The 20,063-nt window shown below is 45.7% G+C and overlaps 1 protein-coding gene across 1 annotated transcript in view; it reads left to right on the top strand.

Moving 5' to 3' along the window:
* Positions 1 to 20,063, top strand: part of NECAB2 (N-terminal EF-hand calcium binding protein 2) — a 73,421-nt gene that overhangs the window by 37,896 nt on the left and 15,462 nt on the right. The window contains exon 4 of the mRNA XM_062500194.1: positions 18,110 to 18,135. Coding sequence (XP_062356178.1) covers positions 18,110 to 18,135 — 26 coding nt within the window. The remainder of the gene's footprint in view (positions 1 to 18,109; positions 18,136 to 20,063) is intronic.

The following is a 20,063-nucleotide window of genomic DNA, read 5'->3' as shown; positions in this document are numbered from 1 at the left end:
CCCAGGAGCAGCCCTGCACTGTCAGCATCGTGGCTACCACAGCAGCAGGGGAAAATGATGGCAGAGGAGTGCTCTAGGCATGCCTTTAGTTTGACATAAGATCAAAGCTGAAGCTAAACACGGCACCTGACTGCTCTCTCTGAGCATCAAGCATCTGCAGGCTGTGCCAGGCTATCAAATTAAGTTGACAGACTCATTTGCAGCTGATGTTTCCTTCCCTCCTCTGTCTTTGCTGTCTCTCCCTCAGTGCTCCCTCTGCCTGCCTTTGCCTTTGGTGGGGTCTGAGGGGTTTGTGAGCCCCCTGACAGTGTCTGGTGCCAGCAGCATTTGGGATCAGCCCAAAGCCATGGTTTTCCAGTGGGAGGCCCCTGCCAGCAGGTAACAGCAGCACTGGGCACAAAGGACACAACCCACTGGTGGGTTTTCCTTTCCAAGAGGAATCTGTCTTCAAAAGCCTGAGTGGTTTTGTCTGTTTGAAAACACAAATGAAAACCAGCTTTGAGTCATATTCCAGTGTGACTCTTATTTCTCTGGAGAGAAAAAAATCTGTCCAAAAAGCCAAAGAGAAGAGAATCCAATTTCAAATGAGAAGTCTTAACACAAGTGATTGAAAAATAATAATCTGGTTAATTATAAATCCTTCTGGCAGCAAGGAGATGGAGTTTTGCCTGTGTGAGTGGTGCATTTGTTGCCACCCATCCAAAAGGTTCCCTGGAAAGCAGTGTTTGTGCTGGAGGGCACTGACACCAAAGCAGCAGCTGTAAAACTCATCAACACAGTACAGGGACTGCTGAAGAATTTCCAAGAGCAAAGTAAATGTGAGGTTTCTCCAAATCATGTCTTTCCAATGTGTGTACTTCCTGAAGTTTATTCAAAGGTTGAAAATACTTAAGACCAGTTTGATATTTACCTTTCTCTGAACCAAAGAAAGTTTAGTGATACTATTACTTAAACTATCTGGTGGTGATCCATCCTTTCTAAAGGCTTTTCTTCCATAGGCACTGACCTGGTGCTTTGTGGGTCTATTTATTGAGCTCCAGGTGATGCTCCCAGATGGGCTCTCAATAGACTCTGGCACTTGGGTGCTCACCTGCCTCTGTTCTGAAATAATTTTTAGCATTGCCTGAGCTTATCAGTGCCCACCTGGCCTTTGGAAGGATGCAGATGGTTCCTGTGCAGTCCAGGGCACATGGGGTGAGTGTGGGCATGTTTCTTCTGGTTCCCTTGAAACCAGAATTTGGATTGCAGCCCATTTTTGCTCGGGGATTGTAGGGAATTTGCAGCTTCTCCAAGCCTTAGTAAGGGAAGTCTTCTAAACTGGACAGAGAGAAAATGTGCCATTTGTAGATGCCATGCAACAGTGCTGCTGGCAAGGAGTCTTGCTGAGCAGTTCCCAAGAGTGACCAAGAGCTCCCACAATTCAGGAGGATTTGTCTTCAGCCAAGCTGGCTTGATACAGTCATCAATACCTGTTAGGGACTGGTACTTGCAGAGAGCAGCAGAGCATCTGCTCTTCTTGGCTGAAGGAAAAGCAACGAGCTGGTCATGCTTCCAAGTTAAATCCTTGCATGGGTTGGCACTTGTTTATTGATTTAGAAAGCATAGGCATCTACAACAAATTTATCAAGTTGGGGAAGGGAATCATTCCTTGTTTTTAATCTGCAAGAGCTGTCTCAGTCTCTAGAAAACCTATTCAGAGCAAAAGTGTTTTTCTCTATGAACTGAGTAGTTTGCTTGACTGCAGTCTTGAGTCCAGTACAGTCCTTCAAATCCAAGTCATGTGTGCTCTTCACCTTGCTGTGTCTTTTGTTACCCTCACAGTGAATTGGCAGTTCTGTGGGAGCCTGGGCAGGGGGGATGCTCCCTCCACTCCCTCCAGGCACTGGGGCTGCAATCTTGAGTGCTGCTGCCACTGAGGAAGAGGAGTGGAGTGGAGCTTTCATTTTACCATTTTACAGGGGAATGTAGGAACAATATTGACTTCATCTTTCCCAAAGGCTGTTTGAATAATGGGTCTTTCTGCTATTTGATAGAAAATTATTTATTTTTAATTTTTTTGAAACTCTTCTTTGTCTCCCCATTTTTTTCATATTGACCACTGTGTTTGTTTAGCGTGCAAGTTTGCTATTGAGATTACATTACAGCAAGAGTAGAAAATAAAGAAAGTTATGTTCCTGCTGATTATTAGTAATTACTGCTACCAGCAAATTACAAAATGTTGATTCAATTTCCTGGAGTATTTTTAGAATCAGAGAGCTGCCTTACTGGAGTAGATGAATGTCTGTACCAGTTTCTTGACTGGGATTAGCTGGGGAGACAGTGGAAAAGAGCAAAGCTGGGCAGATGAGGTGGGCTGTGCATGAAGGAGGAGCTCTGGAGAGTCAGTCCTGAGGTGCTGTGGCTGGAGGAGTCTGTGCTTTTATCCCAGAGCCCAGAGCGACCCCACTGATGGCAGGGTGCACTTAGGAGGATGCTGAACTGAAAAGGGAGATAAAAAAAAACAACACAGTGGTGTTTATGAGCTTTTTCCATTCTTCTTGACTGCCTGGGAAGTGTCTTTAGGGCATTAATGGTGTGGGGTGCCGGGCAAGGGCTTCAAACACCCACCCTGGGTTTTATCACCAGGTACCTCCATGCAAGAGCCATGCTGTAGGTCCCATCATCACCAAATGATTCATCTGGCAGCAGGAACATGCAAAATGTGTTATGTGTTTTCTTGGCATTTTTTCCGGCAAAATTATATTCATAAAGCTGCTGTTACTTAAAAACAACAAAAAGTAGCATTTTGCTCTCTGTTGCTCACACTGTCTGCCCTCCTTCTCTCCTCCCAGCTACAGCTGGGGGTCAAGAACAAGACATTGCTGGGTAGTTTTTCACCACTGGTTTTAGCTGTTATTTCAGGAGATTTCAGCAGTGCTCTTTAGGGAGCTGCCTGAAGATTACTGGAGAGATATTGATATGTTACTATTAATACCAAGACTACTGGGCCAGCACAAATAATGTGCAATATATGTGCATAGGATATATGGACACATAACTAAATATATGCTTTTTGTTTAGTGGTAGAAACGGGCTTTAGAAAACATTGGATTAACAGTTACCTGGAAAATCCAGTAATATTTGCAGAGTTGTCCACACACCTTCTTATTTTTTCCTAACAATATGTATCAATTTCAAAAGGAAAAAGTCATTGCAGATGTATTTTAGGGTCACAAATGAACAGATGAAACCTTTAAAGGTGTTACTGTGATACTGGACAAAGCTTGCTTTGTCTGACTCACAGCTCCCATCTTCTGCCAGCTCCCTGGGCTGGCACTAACTCCCACTCTGCATCCCCTTGGAAGGAAGAAGCACCTCTCAGTCCCTGGGAAAGCACAGGGATGTCAGACGTGGCTGTTGACTGAACAAGTCCTTGCAGAGGATTTAAAAAATTCCTTTTCTCTCTCGTACATTTTTCATAGCTGAAGAGGGACAATCCTTTGGGGAGAGATCTGCTCACTGGAGCAGTACTGCTCAGATGAGCTGTACAGGTCCATTCACAAGGAGACAAGGACATGGCATTAGCATTCTGCTGCTCTGTCATTTGTTATCTCTTCACTAGGCTTACAGCTATTCTTTTAATGGCTTTGTTCTCCCCCTCTCCCTGGTCTAAATGAGCTCTTCTCTCCAGTGGCAAACACTAGAAAAGGCTGGAGTGTGCATGTAGGATAATTAACAGGAACTTCTCAGAAGCCTTTGCAGCTTCCCCAGGCACTTCTGCCAGAGGATTGTGGCAAATGGAGAACTGAAGCCTCTTGAGTTCTCCAGCCTGTACTGGACCTGGCAGTGCCACCTCCCATCCTTGGAGGCACTGACCTAGGGCAGGGTGTGGTCCAGAGGGGTGACTTCAGGGGATGGAGGGGAAAACTGATCACCCACCTTTGGGATGCTGAACAATAACCTTCTTGAGAATAAGAAGCCACCTTCCTCCTCTGACCCCTCAGCTGCTCAGGTACCAAGGGACCTGTATTATAAACCACAGTGACCTGGGGTCACTTTAGGGGGCAGAGATGCAGAGTGTGGTCAGGGTAGCTCCCAGCCTGCTCAGTTCCAGAGCTGGGGGGACAGGTGCAGGGCCACCTCACAAGCAGGTAATGATCCTGATGAGCTTCTCTGCCTGCACTAATTAGTCCCACAGTGGAGCAGAGCATATCAGGACCGAGGGCACTCTGCTGACACAACTGTGCTGCTTCCAGCAATGCATTCAGCTCCAGCACTTTGAGGGACCCACAGTGCCAGTGAGGACAGGGTGGAAGCTCTGGACTGCCCCTGCTTTTACTGACATCATCAGTTGCAGGGCCAGAAGTTCTCAAAACGGATCTTATACTTTCCACAGATGATTTTGATTCTCTGCTACTTTGAATGCATCAATACCCAAAGGTGAAGACGAGTTTCTCAACACCCTCTTTCTGGAACACAGTTCTGCTCCAGACCCGGACACCTTCAGTACCTTCAGCACCTTTGGCCTGCAGTCCCTCTGCCCCAGTCTTTATTTTCCTCTGGTGGAAAAGGTCTGTGGTTACTGCTTTGTTTGGATGCCACAGTTCCTTCAGGCACTACTGTGAGGTGCTTTGCCTTCCCACTACCCACTCCAGGTCTGGGGTCCTTTGCTGTGAGACATCTCCATCTGAGAGAATCCTCTGTGTGTAGGGAGACTTCAGGAGCTCTGCTGTCTGTGCTTTTCCCTGGGTTTCTGCAGTCCAGTCCTCTCAAATTTGAACAGAAAGTTCTTCTACTTCTTAAGCAAGAACAATGATTATTATGATTGAGTACTTTTTTTCCTGTTTGTTTTTTTTTTCCTCCCCCTCCCTAATCTTGCTTATTTGCATTGCAAGCCTGATTCAGTGGAGTGCTGGGTTTGTCTGAAGCTTGCACTACAGAGATGGCTGTGCCCATTGAAACCAGCTTCATTTCTGAATATGGAATGTTCTCAATTAACTCCCTGGGAAATAAACTATGGATGGTTTAATCAGCCAAGATTTTGATTAACTGATTCAAGAGACAGTTCTTGTCTCTTCTGAAAGGGACAAAATGATTGCACAGAAATTACATGTCTTGCTCTAATTTCTGGCTCTCAAGAGCATGGGCATTTGGTGGATTTTGTTTATGTAGAAGATGTTTTTGAGTCCTAGCTTATCCTTCTCTAAACATGTCATTTCAACTATACTGTGCTCTATTTTTCATTTAAGTGAAGAAACACTTGGTGCCAAGGCTGGTCCTCAGCATCTGCATGCTGATAGAGACACAGAACCTCTCAGGCTCACCAAAGAAAAGGGGCTTTAAAAACAAATCACCCCATGGGAAGGTCACTGCAAGAAACACAAAGCTGATAAACTGCACAGAATCTTGTTTGAGCTAACATTTGAGAACATTTTTCTATTTCTAATCCTATTTCCCAGGTGTTTTCCCAGGCAGGCTCTCTGCTGGGTCCCTGGGGAGAGTCTGTTTTGTAGCAAGGCAGATTGGCTCTGGAAGCAGCAGGCTGGTGTTTACTGCAGAGTGCAAAGTTTGGGGAGGGTTTATCTGTGCAAATGGAGTGAAGAACTATCACACCAGAGACTTTTCTAGCTGGGAAAGGGTCTCAGCACCTTGTTTTTTGACTTGTGCAGGGCCATTCTGCATCACTGGTTTTCCATTCTAGGGAATGGAAAGATACCAAGATCTTGCACTGAAACCATAAAAGTAACTGAGATATTTAATTCTAACCCATAACTTGTGTTTGAATCATGTTTGAGGCATTCAAGGAGGTTGTAGACTTTGCTTGCAGCTCCAGTCATGCAAACTTAGGGGTTTTTTTTCTGGGTAAATGTGGTTAGGGCACCAGCATCAAGCAGCAGACATGTCCAGCTGCACTTTGGTGGGCAGAGCAAGCTCTCTGCCTTGGGACTGGGTTTGGGAGAAGGTTATCAGATCATTTTTCAGTGGCAGAAGAAAAGCATTCATGAGAAACAAAGATATTGGCAAAAATACAGCAACAGGGTCCAGATATTTCTTGCTTTACTATTCTTTCACTTGTTCCCTGCCAGTTTTGTGTTACAAATCTGCACATTTGCTGCTCTAATTTCTTCTTCTCCTACATACAACTTCGGTAATGAAAAAGATACCTGCAAGATCTAAAAGGAGGAGAAGACTGATTTAATTTTACCTCATGCTCTCAGTATCTTGTTATTTCCTTCTGGCAATTAGCAACCCATTCAGCTGAGCTCTGAACAAGCCCTCTCTCTTTTGCTGTTCAATATTACAGAGATTACTAATAGAAATTGGATTAGCCCAGGCTTCCACATCAAGTGGAAGTACATAAAATGTAAAATAATCAGTCATCAAAAAAAGGCTATTTCTGACTGTTTCATACTGTTCACAGTTTGTGCATAAAAACATAAGAGATCCTCTCCTCCCTCCAAACAACCTATTCATTTATTTTAGTGGTTTGCTTTCAAAACCGAGCTAAAACAAATAATGAGATCTTTAAAACATGGATAGGTGACTTCTTTTGATGTAAAGGAGAGGGCCAACAAGTGGAGGGAAGCGTGCGAAAAAACAGCTGAAGTACAGCTTTGCTGCAAGCCAGATGTGTTCATGCCATTGTTGTGCCCCCGTGAAGGTGAAAACTCGCAGTGAAGAAATCTCAGTGAAAAAATCTCAGTGAAAAAATCGCAGTGAAAAAATCGCAGCATCCCTTGGCTGTGGATTCCTGCCCAGGGAGGGGCAGGACAGCAGCGCCCCGGCCCTGCAGGGTGAGCCAGGCTGGTGGCTCTGGCTCTTTTCTGGGTAACTCAGCCCTGCAGGCTCCAGCACGGAACCTCTCTGAAACCCCAGCAGCGATTTCCAGTCCGTGCTGGGAACTCTTGCAGCCTTTCCGCCTTGGTGGCTGCTCCATCCCGGCATCCCCGGGCCCGCCCGGCTCTTGTCCCTGCCGCGGTGGGGCTGACACAGCGCGGCGGCTCTGCGGCTGTCCCCAGGGTCCCTGCAGTGACACTTGGCGGGGGTGGCTGTCCCCAGGGTCCCTGCAGTGACACTTGGCTGGGGCGGCTGTCCCCAGGGTCCCTGCAGTGACACTTGGCTGGGGTGGCCGAGCCCCCAGGGTCCCTGCAGTGACACTTGGCGGGGGTGGCTGTCCCCAGGGTCCCTGCAGTGACACTTGGCGGGGGTGGCCGAGCCCCCAGCCCTGCCCAGCACCCCAGGGGATGCGGCGATGCTGGGGCTCGGCCGTGGGTGCCCGGGCGGGATCGCTCCCGGAGCGCAGGGCTCAGCCCGGAGCCCTCCGAGCCCCTCGGCACGCCGCTGTCTTTCAGCTGCCCAGGCTGGGAAAAGCGCTCCGAGGGTCGCTGAGAAGGAGGTGGGGACCCTTCCGAACAACTTTCTGTTTCTTTGGTGGTGGGGAAGATGTTGGGGAGCAGGGAAACCTTGTGAATATGATTGCCTGGCAAAAGATTTTGAGAATATGGAAACTATAAGCGAGATTGGAATGAAAGCAATCTTTGAGATACCAAGCCTTAATTACTGAACGACTGGAAAACAATAGTATGGCCAGCTGAAGGTAATCCCCTCTTGACTGGACAATTCCTTCTGCTTGCAGACAGCTCCGAGGGTCAGAGCAGACCCTACTAGCTTGGCAGAAGGGGTCCAAAGAGGAGTTTTTAGGGTTTAAAATGTAACACAGTATGGTAATGTAATGATTCTTATAGGCTGTATGTAAATGCTGTAGGATTTGTATCTTGTAATAGATTGGTTAGTGAAAATTAGAATATTCAGCACAGAAGAAGATTTATTGTATTGTAACGGGAACTTTGCTCTCTTGTTCTTGCTCTTACACTTACTCTCTCTTGCTCTTACTCTTGCTCTTACTCTCTTGCTCCTTGGTGCCTGCTCCAAGCTGTGGCTGGCAGTTCCAAGCAGGGCCCTTGCTCCCACACCCTTTGCAATAAACCACAAGTTCCAAGACCTGCCTTCAGAGATCTCTTGTCTCTGTCCATCCCGACTGTCCTACCCACCATCGCTCCTACACTTTGGTTTTCAAAGCACTTCACTGAGTGCTCCACAACAGGAGCTCTGCATCATGATTTTGTGAATGGGCATCACAGGCTGAAACAGTTCTTACCCTTCCTGTTACTTATTTTATGTTTTTCTGCAAATAGGTAATCCATATCGCACAAAACCAAACTAATTATTGCAGCTATCCCTGCAGAAGAGTTTACATTCATTCATTCACGGCAGTCCAAGTGCACCACAAACAGCTGGCATTTAAAAGTCTGACTCGAGGCTGATCACTTTGAACGAGCCTGATGGCAAAATTGGTGTGCTGTTAACTCTGGTATTCACTGCTCCTGAAATGCAAGTGGGAGATGAAGAGCTGGGTTTACAAGCAGGCTGTGCTGCAGGATGTGTGTACTGCATGGGACCAGGATGACAGAATTGAATAATCAGCTATCTCAATGCAATGTGATGATAGTAACACAGAAAATCATGCTATGTTTCCAAAGTGGAGCTGTTGGGGACCCTGAGACCAAAGAATTTGCCTGTGCTGCCTCTGCACTGACCATGGTGTGTCCAGCCCATCCTCCCAAGGACTACAGTCCCAGTTTTGCCTGACACTGCCAGGCGATGAATATAATCAATACAGTAATCATCAATTTAATTATTTCAATAATTTTAATAAATTATGAAATTTAATTTAATCAATTAAATAAATTTAGTAAATTTGGAAGTGCCATCTCTCCTAGCTGCTGAATTATTTGTAGGCTGTAATTAAACCTGCCTTCTCTTTTCTTTGATGCACTTGTGGGCAGAGTGACATTTTTTCAAGAAAGAGTCATCCATCAAAAAAAAAAAGGAGGCTTTTGATGGAATTTATTAGGAATTTGGCACAAACAGAGATTTGAAAATGTTTCATACTGTACTATATGTGGTGACTGTGCTTAGAAACTGTTGGATTAAGCTTAGTAAATTAGTGTGCTACATGGATATATTTTTCAGGATATTAACTGTGCTGTTAGCAGGAGGGGTTTTTTTTGTGTGTGTTATCATCTTGATCAGAGTTTTTGTGAGCTTCTGTGAGTAAGTGGTTAGAGGTCCTGGCCAACTGTGACAATAAACCATGAAATGGTTTTACAAGGTACAAGGAATGATCCAAGAGGACACTGCCTTAATCACCCAAAATTTTCTTCCTTGAGCAGAAGCAGCTCCACCAATCTTTGCTCTTAACATACAGATCCTGGGAGGCTCTGACTGGATATGGAAGGGGGAAAACCCCTGTCCTTACCCACAGTGGAGTTGCAGGAGGCTGTGGTGCCCCAGCCATGGGCAGTGAGGTGCAGGGCTTTGTCAAGTGCAGCAGTGGGGCTGCTCTGCCTCGGGCTTCTGCACTCCCCGGAGTCTGGGGATTTGGGTTCATCATCAGCCCTTTGTGTAAAATTGCCCCTTTATGCTGCATTTTGGATGATATTCTCTAGAAGCCATAGGGCAGGAAGGGCAGAGCCTCACGGATGCTGAGCCTGGTCCACTGCAGTACCTGAACTCCAGTTCTGGAGCTGTGAGGCAAAGCAGGAGCATGTGGCACTGACTGGCAGTGACATGTTGCAGCTGCTGATGAATGAACCAACACGTGTCTGCTACTTCACACGTGCCAGTTTATTGCTCCTGCCTTTTTTTTAAAGTGACATTTATTTCTCTTTTAACTAGCGAGAGCTTTGAGCATGTTTTTCAACACCATCCAGACTGCTGTTTCATTTTTAGTCATATTCAGTCACTTTTCCTGCTGCCCTTGGTATTAGAGCTGGGTGTTTTGTTCTGTCAAAAACTTCACCATATAGAAAATGTTGTTTTGGTTGTCTTGAAGCAGCTGATGAAAGAAAGCATCTGGTCTGTGTCAGGGATTGTTTGAAGCTTGGGAGTTTCTGAGGATGGTCTAGAGGCAACTGTGGTCTTCACCTTGCTATTTCTGATACCTTCCTGTAGCTGTATGGAGGAAATTGTGTTACATGGAGGCTTGGCTTAGCTATGACCAGTTTTTCACAGGTGTCTTTGGCTGCAGAATGCAGCAGGATGCCAAGGGAATGAAGAGCTGAAGCAGCCTTGAAATACAGCAACAGTCTTTGAAAATGAGAAACTAGCAAATAATGTGTTATGTGGTGATGGTCTTCATCTTTATGGCAAATATGGAGTCTCTGAAAGGAAATGAAATTACTTGTGCTGCAAAAAGCAGTGTTTAATCCTCCCCCCTCCCCTGTCAAAGTGTCCATGCTGGTTGTATCAGCTGCACAAGCAAAGGCAGGAGTGTCCCTAATATCACACCACAGGCAAACCAAGCCCAGTGTGTGTGTATGGAGCTGGTGCTCATTGCTCCTCACCCTGCCCTCCCCATGGGGAGAGGAGCAGGGACATGGTCCATGTTCCCTGGGAGCCAGCAGGGTCACTGCTGGGAGCCTCTGAGAGAGTCTGAGATGTCACTGCAGGAGAGTTTCCCCATTTTTCAAAGCCAGGAAAACCCAAACCAAAACCCTTTCCTTGAAGACTGTGATGAGTGTAAAACTGTAGTGGAGGTAAGTGGCTCTGCCAGGAGAGGTGAGGATGAACCCAAAAGAAGAGCAGCACCTGAGATTTCACAGGATATTCTGCACTGGAAGGGTTCCACAAGGATTATTGAGTCCAGCTCCTATGTGAATGGTGCCTATGGGGATCAAACTCACAAGCTTGGTGTTTTCAGCACCATGCTCAGACCAGCTGAGTAATGAGGTCACAGAGGGCCCTTCAGCTGCTGCATCCATAGCTGCACTTGGATGGTATGGGACTTGAGGGCTTGTATTTAGCAGGTTCAGTAGCCTCCTCATGTCATTTTTATAATGCTTATTACTACTACAAGATGAAGGCAACTGTATTGCAGGTCACTGGCTAGAGAAGAGACATCTTCCCATCACATCCCTAATTACTGCTCGTGTGGAGTGCTATGGCAACTGCCTTTTTGCAGGGCATCTGCACTCCAGTATCACAGGCTTCTTGGAGCAAGACCAGGCATTTTTGGATGTGTGCCACCCATCTGGGGGTGTTCATCCTCATGACATATCAATTAGGAGTCAGCGTTCACTGGTAACCACCCTTTTTTTCCCTCTCTGCCTTTCTTTTGCAATCAGATCTGGAATGGGATTTGTAACACAGACACCTTCCTATGAGTGTATGAAAGCTGTTTTGAGCTAAGCTCAGGCTCTGGCACGGTGGGAAGGACTCCAGTGGGCAGCTCTGCCTCTAAACCCGGCAGGCTGGGCTGGACAGTGGCTGCAGGCTGCTGAGCTGCTTTGCTGAGGCTGTGACTGTCCCCAGGAGAGCCACCAGACACACTCAGGGATCTGCCAGGGGTTTCCACATCAAGGAGGAGGAAGAGAAGGTAGTAAAGATCTTCTGCTGATCTTCCCCATGGTAACAGGTCACCTAAAAGAACATCTTTGGTGATGCTGAAAGCACAGAGTTGGCTATCTGAGATGCTTTTTGTCTGGCTTGGGCAGGGTGAGCCCAGGGCAGGGAGCTGAGACCTCCTGGATTCTCTCTCTGCCTTCTGCAGGCAGAGCAAGTCCCTGTGTGACTCTGCAGCAGCTTCACAGGGTTATGTTGTGCAAGGAGGGAACGGCCTTGAAGCAGGATGAATAAAGGAGTGTATTTTATCCTGAGCCTACCAGATTTACTGTGCTTGTTTGTATAGAAGGTCGGTTCAGTTTACCTTGAAAAATCAGTGTTTTCCAGATTACTGGATTTTAATGAGGACTCTGCTGCCCTGGTGCTCCAGAAGAAAGCACACAGTGCAGAGCTCACAGCTTTGGGCTCCAGCATTTGCAGTGAACGTGGGTGGATGTGTTTGGAAACTGGACCTGGGCAGCACTTGAGCTAATGAGAACTCAGGTGGTTTAAAAAGGCAAGGAGCTGCAGAGAAAACCATGTGAAAATATTAGTAATAAAGTATATTAAATACTGAAACATGACTATCCAGTGGGCCTGAATGCAGGTGTACTGTGCTGCTCACCTTCCATCCTGCTGAGCAGAGAGCTACACCTGTCACATGGTGTGGAAAGAAGCAAAGCTGCCCCTGTCTTGGTCATCATCTGTCTAAATCCTAAGAAAAGATGTGCAAGGAGCAGGAAGAAGCCAAACCCCAGGTTCAGGTGAGCAGAACAGCCTTGGGGGGCACTAGACTTCAGCTTTCCAACTGATGAGTGAAAATCCTTTTGATAGCAAGGGCAATAAGGAGGAAAGAGACCATCTCTCAAAGTACATAGAATGTATTATAAACCCCAGTCCTACACCTCAGGTGATGAGACTGTAATCCAAAATTAATATGTGAGAACTTCATACAAAATCCTCCTTTTGCTTCTCTGTATTTCTGGGCAATTCGTTCTGGGCAATTCTATTTTTTTTTTTTTCTCTATGTTACCAGGGCTTTGGAGAAAAACATGTTTTGTTGCTGGGCTTTTAGAGGCCCCTACTGTGCTCACCAGGTGCTCAGTGATGGAGCACATGCCAAGGGAAGGAGAAAGTTATTAGTTTTGCTTTGGAGAAGGCAGCATTTTTCTCCTCTTCAGGAGCCCCCATAGGAGCTGTTCTCCATAGGTGTTTTAATCTAAATCACTGTGCTTCAGTGCTGGACTTGTCCCAGTTAGGTGGTGATCCACATGCCCCCTGCAAAACTTTTCCTCTTTCATATAATATGGATGTGGGGAGAAACCTCTAGACAGGGGGGAATGATGAACCCTGTGTCAGCTCATGCCTCATGGGCTTTCTGCCCCACTGGAAAAAGCAAATACCTGCTGGGTTATTTCAGACTCACTGCTCACTCTCTTTATTGTTGCACAGAATAGAGAGCAGGGCTATTGTGCTTGCACCGGTGTGTGCACCTTAGAATTACTCCTGTGAAGTACACCCCAAATTCATGTCATGCAAGAAACAGGGACGTTTGGCAGCAGATAAAGACCATCCTCAAAGTAAAGCCAGGTGGGCACCAAAGCCTTAATTGCCAGCTTGCCACAGCTAAAGAAATAAAAGCCAAAACTGATACATGTTCTGAATCCTTCTCTGCCTGTGTCATTCGAAGCTGCAGGTGGCTGCATGCCCTTCAGGTTGTGGACAGTTTTGGCATCTGGTTTCTGCTGCTTATTTGCATGTGGCACACCAGATTTTGGAAGTCTTTTTAAAGTAATACCATAAAAGTGGTTTGAGTTTTTTTCTTAAGCAAGCAGGTGAGTAAAGGGGAGATACTTGGATAAGTCTTGGGAAGGATTTACCAGGATTCGCCAGCAGATACAATGATGGGCTTGGAAAGTTGTGTAATTCTTTAGAATTATTCAGCTCCTGACTGGCATCCAGTATTTGGTATTTCTCTTGCTCTGTCTGGAATATTTTCTCTCACTCTGGGGTTTGTGTAAAAAATGTTTATTGAGTTCAGAAACTAATGATCAGAAGTGACCATCTGTGACCCCTTAATAGGCATCTGGATGCATATTTGCCACTTCTGAGGTGTTGAGATAACACAGCACTGTTGCTGATGGGACTAGAAGCCTTATCATCAGATATAATAATATTTTCCAGCTGCACTTGTTGTTTTTTAGTCTTTCCTAAATGAAAATGAGTTCTGCAGGTGGCTAATGCTAGAGGATAATTTGTTTCCGTGCTCGTTTGAAGCCTTGTAGCAAACCCAAAGCTGTGAATAAAAGATGGAAATAAAAGTAGAACGTGATTTCAGGGAAAAAAAACCCCTCCATTTTCGGTGCTGGTGAAGTGACTAAGCCGTGTGGCTGCTGATGCAAACCTTTCATCTGCCCAAGGAAAAGGGTTATTATCTTCAGCTGAAGCTGATCGGGCACTGAGCAGCATTTGAGCAGCATATCCAGGCAGATATTTGCATGAGAAATGTGAAGATGAGACTTTGATGTATTTGCAACTTCTGAATTCCCATTATGTTTTTGACTGTACTGCCCCTTGGGAGTGCCTGGGACACCTTTCCTTTGGCTAAGCTGAAACCCAGGAAGGGAATTTCATGCTCCACTCCTCCACATTATCTTTCTTGTTCTGAGATAACTTTTCCTCTCCTCTCTTCAGCTGAAGTCTGGAAAAATGTTAATGACAGCAAGACAGAGGCCACCAGCCTTGCCTTAGGGAGGCAGGGGGTTGCTGGGAAAGAGGGTGAGAGAGGCTGGATTGCAGACTCCTGGCTGTGTTTGTTGGAAGGAACCTCTGCAGGTCAGCAGCAGCCCAGGACCAGAACATCCCTCACTTTGCCATGCTGAGACCTCCTGGGATGTTCTCTGGGTAACCCCCTCCTGTGCTCTGCTCCACTGGGATTGATTATTGAGGGCTAATGTAAATCATCATCATCATCATCATCATTCTGGGGAATTTCCAGATGTTTTTTTCCCCAGTGGAAAACAATGATTTGCTTTAACAAAGTGTTAGTCTGATCTGGATCAATGAGCTGGAGGTTCTGACCCAAGACCTGGAGGTTGCATGGTGTTATCACCCCCCCAGAGGTCTGGCTGCTGGGGTGGGGTGCTCAGCTTGAGCCACAATCCCTGGGCTGTTGGACACCCTGGTGTAACATCTGCTGTCTGATGGTGCCTTCTTCCTGGGATAAAGTCTCAAAGATGGCAGCATGTTTAAAGAAAGGCACATACAGAAACAAACAAACAAACAAAAAGCTTATAAACTGATGGAAAAGCAGCAGAATCAGTAGAGGACAGTTCTGAGAAAAGCCTGTCCATGGACAATTCACAATCAGGGACACAGCAAGAGAGAGATGTGACTTCCCAGGGATCCTCATTAGCTCAGGGGCTCATCAAACCACAATTTAACACTGGGTGGGGCTTTGTGGGGAGAAATGTTTTTCTTTCTCAGATAGGCAGGAGCAGTAAGCAGCCTCTTGCTCCTAGGAGTCATGCATCAGTAATTATTCTCTGGACAAATTCACTTAATTAAGCCCACTGGGGGGATGCTTTCACAGCATGGTCATTGCTCTTTAAACTCCCACATACACAGGGGGACTATCATGCTTAGAGGTCTTTCCTTTTTCTTTGAAATAGTTGGATGTGAACCAGGAGAGAAAACTGTTTCCCTACTGTCAATATATTTATCTGGTCAAATGATCCCAGTGTCTTTAAATGGGGGGGAGTGGTGAGCAATAAACATTCTCTTTTTTTGGCCAAAGTAGTTCATGGCTGGGGCTCTGCCTTTTCAGGAGGTGATCTGGGTTGAAATCTTGTGTTTGCCTCTTATTTCTGTTGTAGCAATTAGGCCTCAAATGGCAAATGGAGGATCTCCAAAGTATGTCTTTGCCTTGGAAAGTAACCTCAGAGGGTGCACAGCCCCAGCAGGACTGGAGGTGCAGGGTTGTGCTGCTCCATGCTACAGCCTCATTGCTTGGAAAACAGAGAAAAGGCCTGGATTTTTAAAAATACTTGGATTTTCTTAATTTTTTTTTTCTCCTTTAAAAGAAAGGCTTTTGTTTTGGAACAAGATCAAATAGATGTGGTCTCTACTATGCAGAAAAAAATTGTATGACACAGAAATCTTTAATTATTCCTTCATTTCTACTTAAACTTCATTATATTCTGCTTAGCTAGTTAGGTTATGGCTTCAATAAGCTCTTGAATTAGTCATATTATTAATGTAATAAAAATCGAAAGCTAATTCACAGCCAAGGGTCCCAGTACTTGAAAGACTTTTTCAGTCTTTTTCTTGAAAACATGAGAATAACTTGTCGTGATTTTTTTTTTTTTTTAGCTTATTGCTGTGTGCAGGACTGTTAAATGTGTGGCATCTGAAAAAAAAAAAATTGGCAACTAATGCTCACCTAAATGTTTTTCTGCTGACGGGATGTGTGATACGTGATTGCTCCCAAAACATCCTCTGAAGGGAAGCTCTGGGATAAAGGGTTAGGGATGACAAGGGAGCTCGTCAGGACCTGCCACCTCCCATTTCACCAGGCCTGAACCCCAGATCCTCAATATTTGCATTATAAAAATCCCTACTGGCATAACCCATGGTGGGTCTTAGTTACTAAAGTATTAAACCACCAGATCAGCTTGTAAATTGTTTTGTAGCTGGGTATTGCACATGGCTTTTGCTGTGCAGCTCCCCTGTAAGAGTGGTGGGGACGTGGCTCTGTGTCAGCAATGTTCCCAGCAGGAAAACTCCTGGGGGATGGAAACAGCCTGCTCAAGTACCCACTGATTTCTCCTTACAGTTTTTCATCTGAACATTATCATTTTTTTTATTAAGCTTATGACTTTTTATCACCTTGTGACTTCACTAATTTCTTTCATTAGGCTTATTCTGAAGGCAAGATGGCTTAAAATTAAAATCAATTTCCCAGCCGAGTTAACATTCAAGCACAATTTAAATCACACAACGGCAAGATGTGAGGAAATAAAAGACCAACTTTGACATCAGCAGATCAATTATTACAATGCAGAAATCACATGGAATACAATAATAGATTTTTTTTCTCAGTAACATGCCCTAGCTGCAAACCCATAACCACATCAGTAGCTGTTTATAAACAATAACTGTCTTCTAAAAAATATTATTGAAGCACTTCATGGGTGATGCTGATGTCAAAAGTACTCTTATGCATGTGCCTGAAACCAGCATTTGACTTCCCAGGCTGTGTGCTGGGGAGAGCTTTGGTGAACAACCAGCCCTGGTCCTGGGGCTGGCACGGGCAGTGCCAATGTTGGAAATGCATCTGCTGGGGTCTCACCTGAATTTCTCTGCTGCTGCATTGCTGAAGTTCCGTGGTGGTAAACACTCTGCCAAAGTTCTGGGCATTGCCAGAGCTCCTGGGATCAGGACTGGCTCTGTTCACAGTGTTTGTACCTGTGGATTCAGTGATTTGGCATGAGAACATCTCATCAGGGAAGCTAAGCCCACGGCATCCCCAGGGGGGTTTGTAGGACTCAGGGATGTAACTCCAGGCTTTAAGGAAGACAAGTCTCCAAGAGAATGGAGATGAGTAGTGCAGGTCATGCTGCAGAGAGAGGCAAGTGCTGCCACAGGAGCCACCCCTGCAGCTGTGCCTTGCACCACGAGGGTCCCCAGACAGGAGGTGACTTCTTCACACCGTGGCAGGCACCACCTACCCAAAGAGGGTGTGATTCAGTACCAGGTGCTTTTTCAGCAGGAGACAGGGTGGGCAGCTCACTTCTGTCAGGCAGCATCTCCTGAGCTCAAGACATTTGTGTTTGCCTGGATCTGGGCATCAAGGCAGGGCTGCAGGAGGATGCTGTCAGTGAAATCCCTAATCCACTTATGCTGGCAGGTTAGACAGAGCAGGGGTGAGTTTAGTTAAAGAAATAACTTTCCAGGATACAAATGAATGGATAAAATAACATTCTGTTAAGGGATCGTTCCAGTCCTTGAATGGCACTAATGATTGTGTGGGAATAGGAGGCACAAAAATTAGCAGCAATCTTTATTTCCCAAGCAGGTTGTCTGTTGAGATGTTGTTACATAAACTAAATGTTCATGTGTTAAGAAGTAATTGTGCAGTTTTGTCTGGAGGGAGTCCCAGGCAAGAGCTGCTTCACAAGGGCAGAATTAGGAGAATTGGTCCATGGAGAAAAGTATATTTTGCAAATTTTTATTCTGAATAAATGGGAACAGACACATTCCTGTACCATATCAAGTGTCTCACCAGGATGTTGCCAGGCTGGATGTTTGTAGGGAAGTCAGAGGAGTTGATGTGCCAAGTGTGCTGGGTCCCCCTTGGGCAAAGGTCCCCCCTCAGGGGGGATGTACAAGTACCCATTTCCCTCTCAGGGAATATGCAAAATAACTTGTGAACCTGTTCCAGCTGCACAAATGCTGAAGATGCCCTGAGTGACACCAACCCTTCTCTTCTCCACAGGCTGTCCCCACTGATGGCTGGGGGATGCTGAGGAGGTGGGTGATGTTGCAGGAAGGCATCTGGAGTTAAGCCTGTGAGAATTTTAACTGTAACCTTCATCTGTCCTTTACATTAAAGTTGTCTTTCTTTCTTTCTTTCTTTTTCTTTCTTTCTTCCTGCTTCCTCCCTTGCCTCGTTCTCCCCATCTCCCAGCAATGTGGACACCAAGGAGCTGTGTGGTGAGTGCATCTCTCCTTTTGGGCAAAAGCAATCATTGTGTGCATGAGAGTCTTCAAAGGTTGCATGAAACCCAGTACAGATTGCAATGCTGTGGCAGCTGTGGAGCTGGGGATCTCAGCCCTGCTGCTCTGCTCCTTACTCCACAGGAAAATTGGCAGAACTTTTTTAATTTTCTTGCAACACAAATGGGGTTAGAGATAAGCAAAGCATGTGGATCCCATTCAATAACAAGCTGGAGTTTAATTTCTGGAGATGTCATGGCTTCCAGCTTCGCCCTGAAGTTCAATAAACCCTAATCCCTCTGCAATACCTGCAACAGGTTTCTCCCTAGGCCAGCCTTCATGTTTCCCAGCAGGCTGCCTGAGGGGTGCACTACCTCTGCTGTACCTCCCACAGCTTGCCAAAATTAAAGGTTGAACAGAAAATCTGTGATATTTTGTCCCACACTTTGACCAGAAAGGGAAAGTTTCCTGCTGGGATTTCTGAAGGGATTTGCTTCAATAGAAGGTGACTCAAACTGTTCACTCAGGTGTGTTTTTCTATGGATGCTTGATATTGGGAATTATTTTCTGCATCCCAGCTTTTTGGGAGGAGATGGGAAGAGAGGTGTGTGGCCTTGCAGAAAGCTCATCCGTCTCTTCTCCTCCCCTCCTGTGCCAGGATGCAGAAGAACATATGAAGCAACCTCAGCAGGTCTTCACCCTTTACCTTCATCACTTTGCCACTAATTGCAGCCTTTGGAAGTCTGGCTGGGAGTGGGTTGTGCAGACACAGATGGGGTTACTGTGCCAGCACCAGGCAGTTGCTCCTTATTCCTGATACCTTAAAGACTTCTCTGTCCATGGATGTGCCTGCACCAGGACATTGTCCAGAGTTTCTCCCCTCCTGATGTACTCAACCCCTGCCCACGCCATTCTGAGCATCCAAGCTAGCACCAAAAGCAGCAACATTTCCCCTTTCCAGTGGTTATTCCTGCTTCTCCTTGTTTTGGTATGCAAGAAACAAAGACTTACATAAAATCCTTTTGGTTAGAGGACATGATGGGCTTGTTCCCATCCCTCCATTCTTACTGCATTAGGTCTCCTTGCCAGCTGACCCAAGAAATCAAACCCCCACAGCTTGAACCATCAACTTTGCCAGGAAACCCAGGAGGAACAGTGGCATTGCTTGACCTGACACGGCTTTCTCCATCACTCTGATAAAATCAGGAAATTACATGGCTGTCACCCAGTGTGATCCCATCTCACTGCCTCTCCCAGGGGTGAAGCTGCCAGGAGAGAAGGGAGATAAACCCATCACCTCCTGGGGAAAGCTAGGAGGAAGCCAGAGAAAGGATCAATCAGCACAAGTTCCTGCCTAAGATCTGTTATCTGCTGAATACCTGCCCTTGCCTGTGATTTATTTGCTTGCTTCTCTTCTAAGCATTAAACATAAACCCTCAGTTTGTCTAAATGGGAGCTGTGGTGTCCCTCTTGAAATGGATTGTGTGTTATAAAATGTTGGGAGCATCTTAAACATTATTTCTTGAGCCCTGTAGCTTCACATGAATAAAAAACACTAAACCAGCAGAGCTGAATACTTTGTTGAAGTCAACTCTGTTCTCCTCTCATGTGCTCCTTGGTCAGTCTCAAGGGTTATGGTATGCCCACAACAGCTCCTTTCTCCTGAAATGGCTGGGCTTTTTATTTCAGGACTTAGAAAAAATCTATCAGATCTGCTCTGTTTTTCTTTCCCAAATAGGAAGGAAAAACCAAACAAGCACACTGCAATGAGAGTAAGCTGTTTACTTATCGTGGAACAGCTGCTGTCAGTCATGTTGTGACATTCCAGTTTCTGCCAAAATCTTCCCTTTGGATATGTTCTCAGACTGTAAATAGCTATAGGCACTTCTAATTAAGCCAAGAAAACCTAATTAGTGGGATTGTTT

This window comes from Cinclus cinclus, chromosome 11 (assembly GCF_963662255.1).
Source record: "Cinclus cinclus chromosome 11, bCinCin1.1, whole genome shotgun sequence".
NCBI lineage: Eukaryota > Metazoa > Chordata > Aves > Passeriformes > Cinclidae > Cinclus > Cinclus cinclus.
The sequence above is the reverse complement of the archived record's forward strand: the minus strand, read 5'-3'. Positions and strand labels throughout refer to the sequence as shown.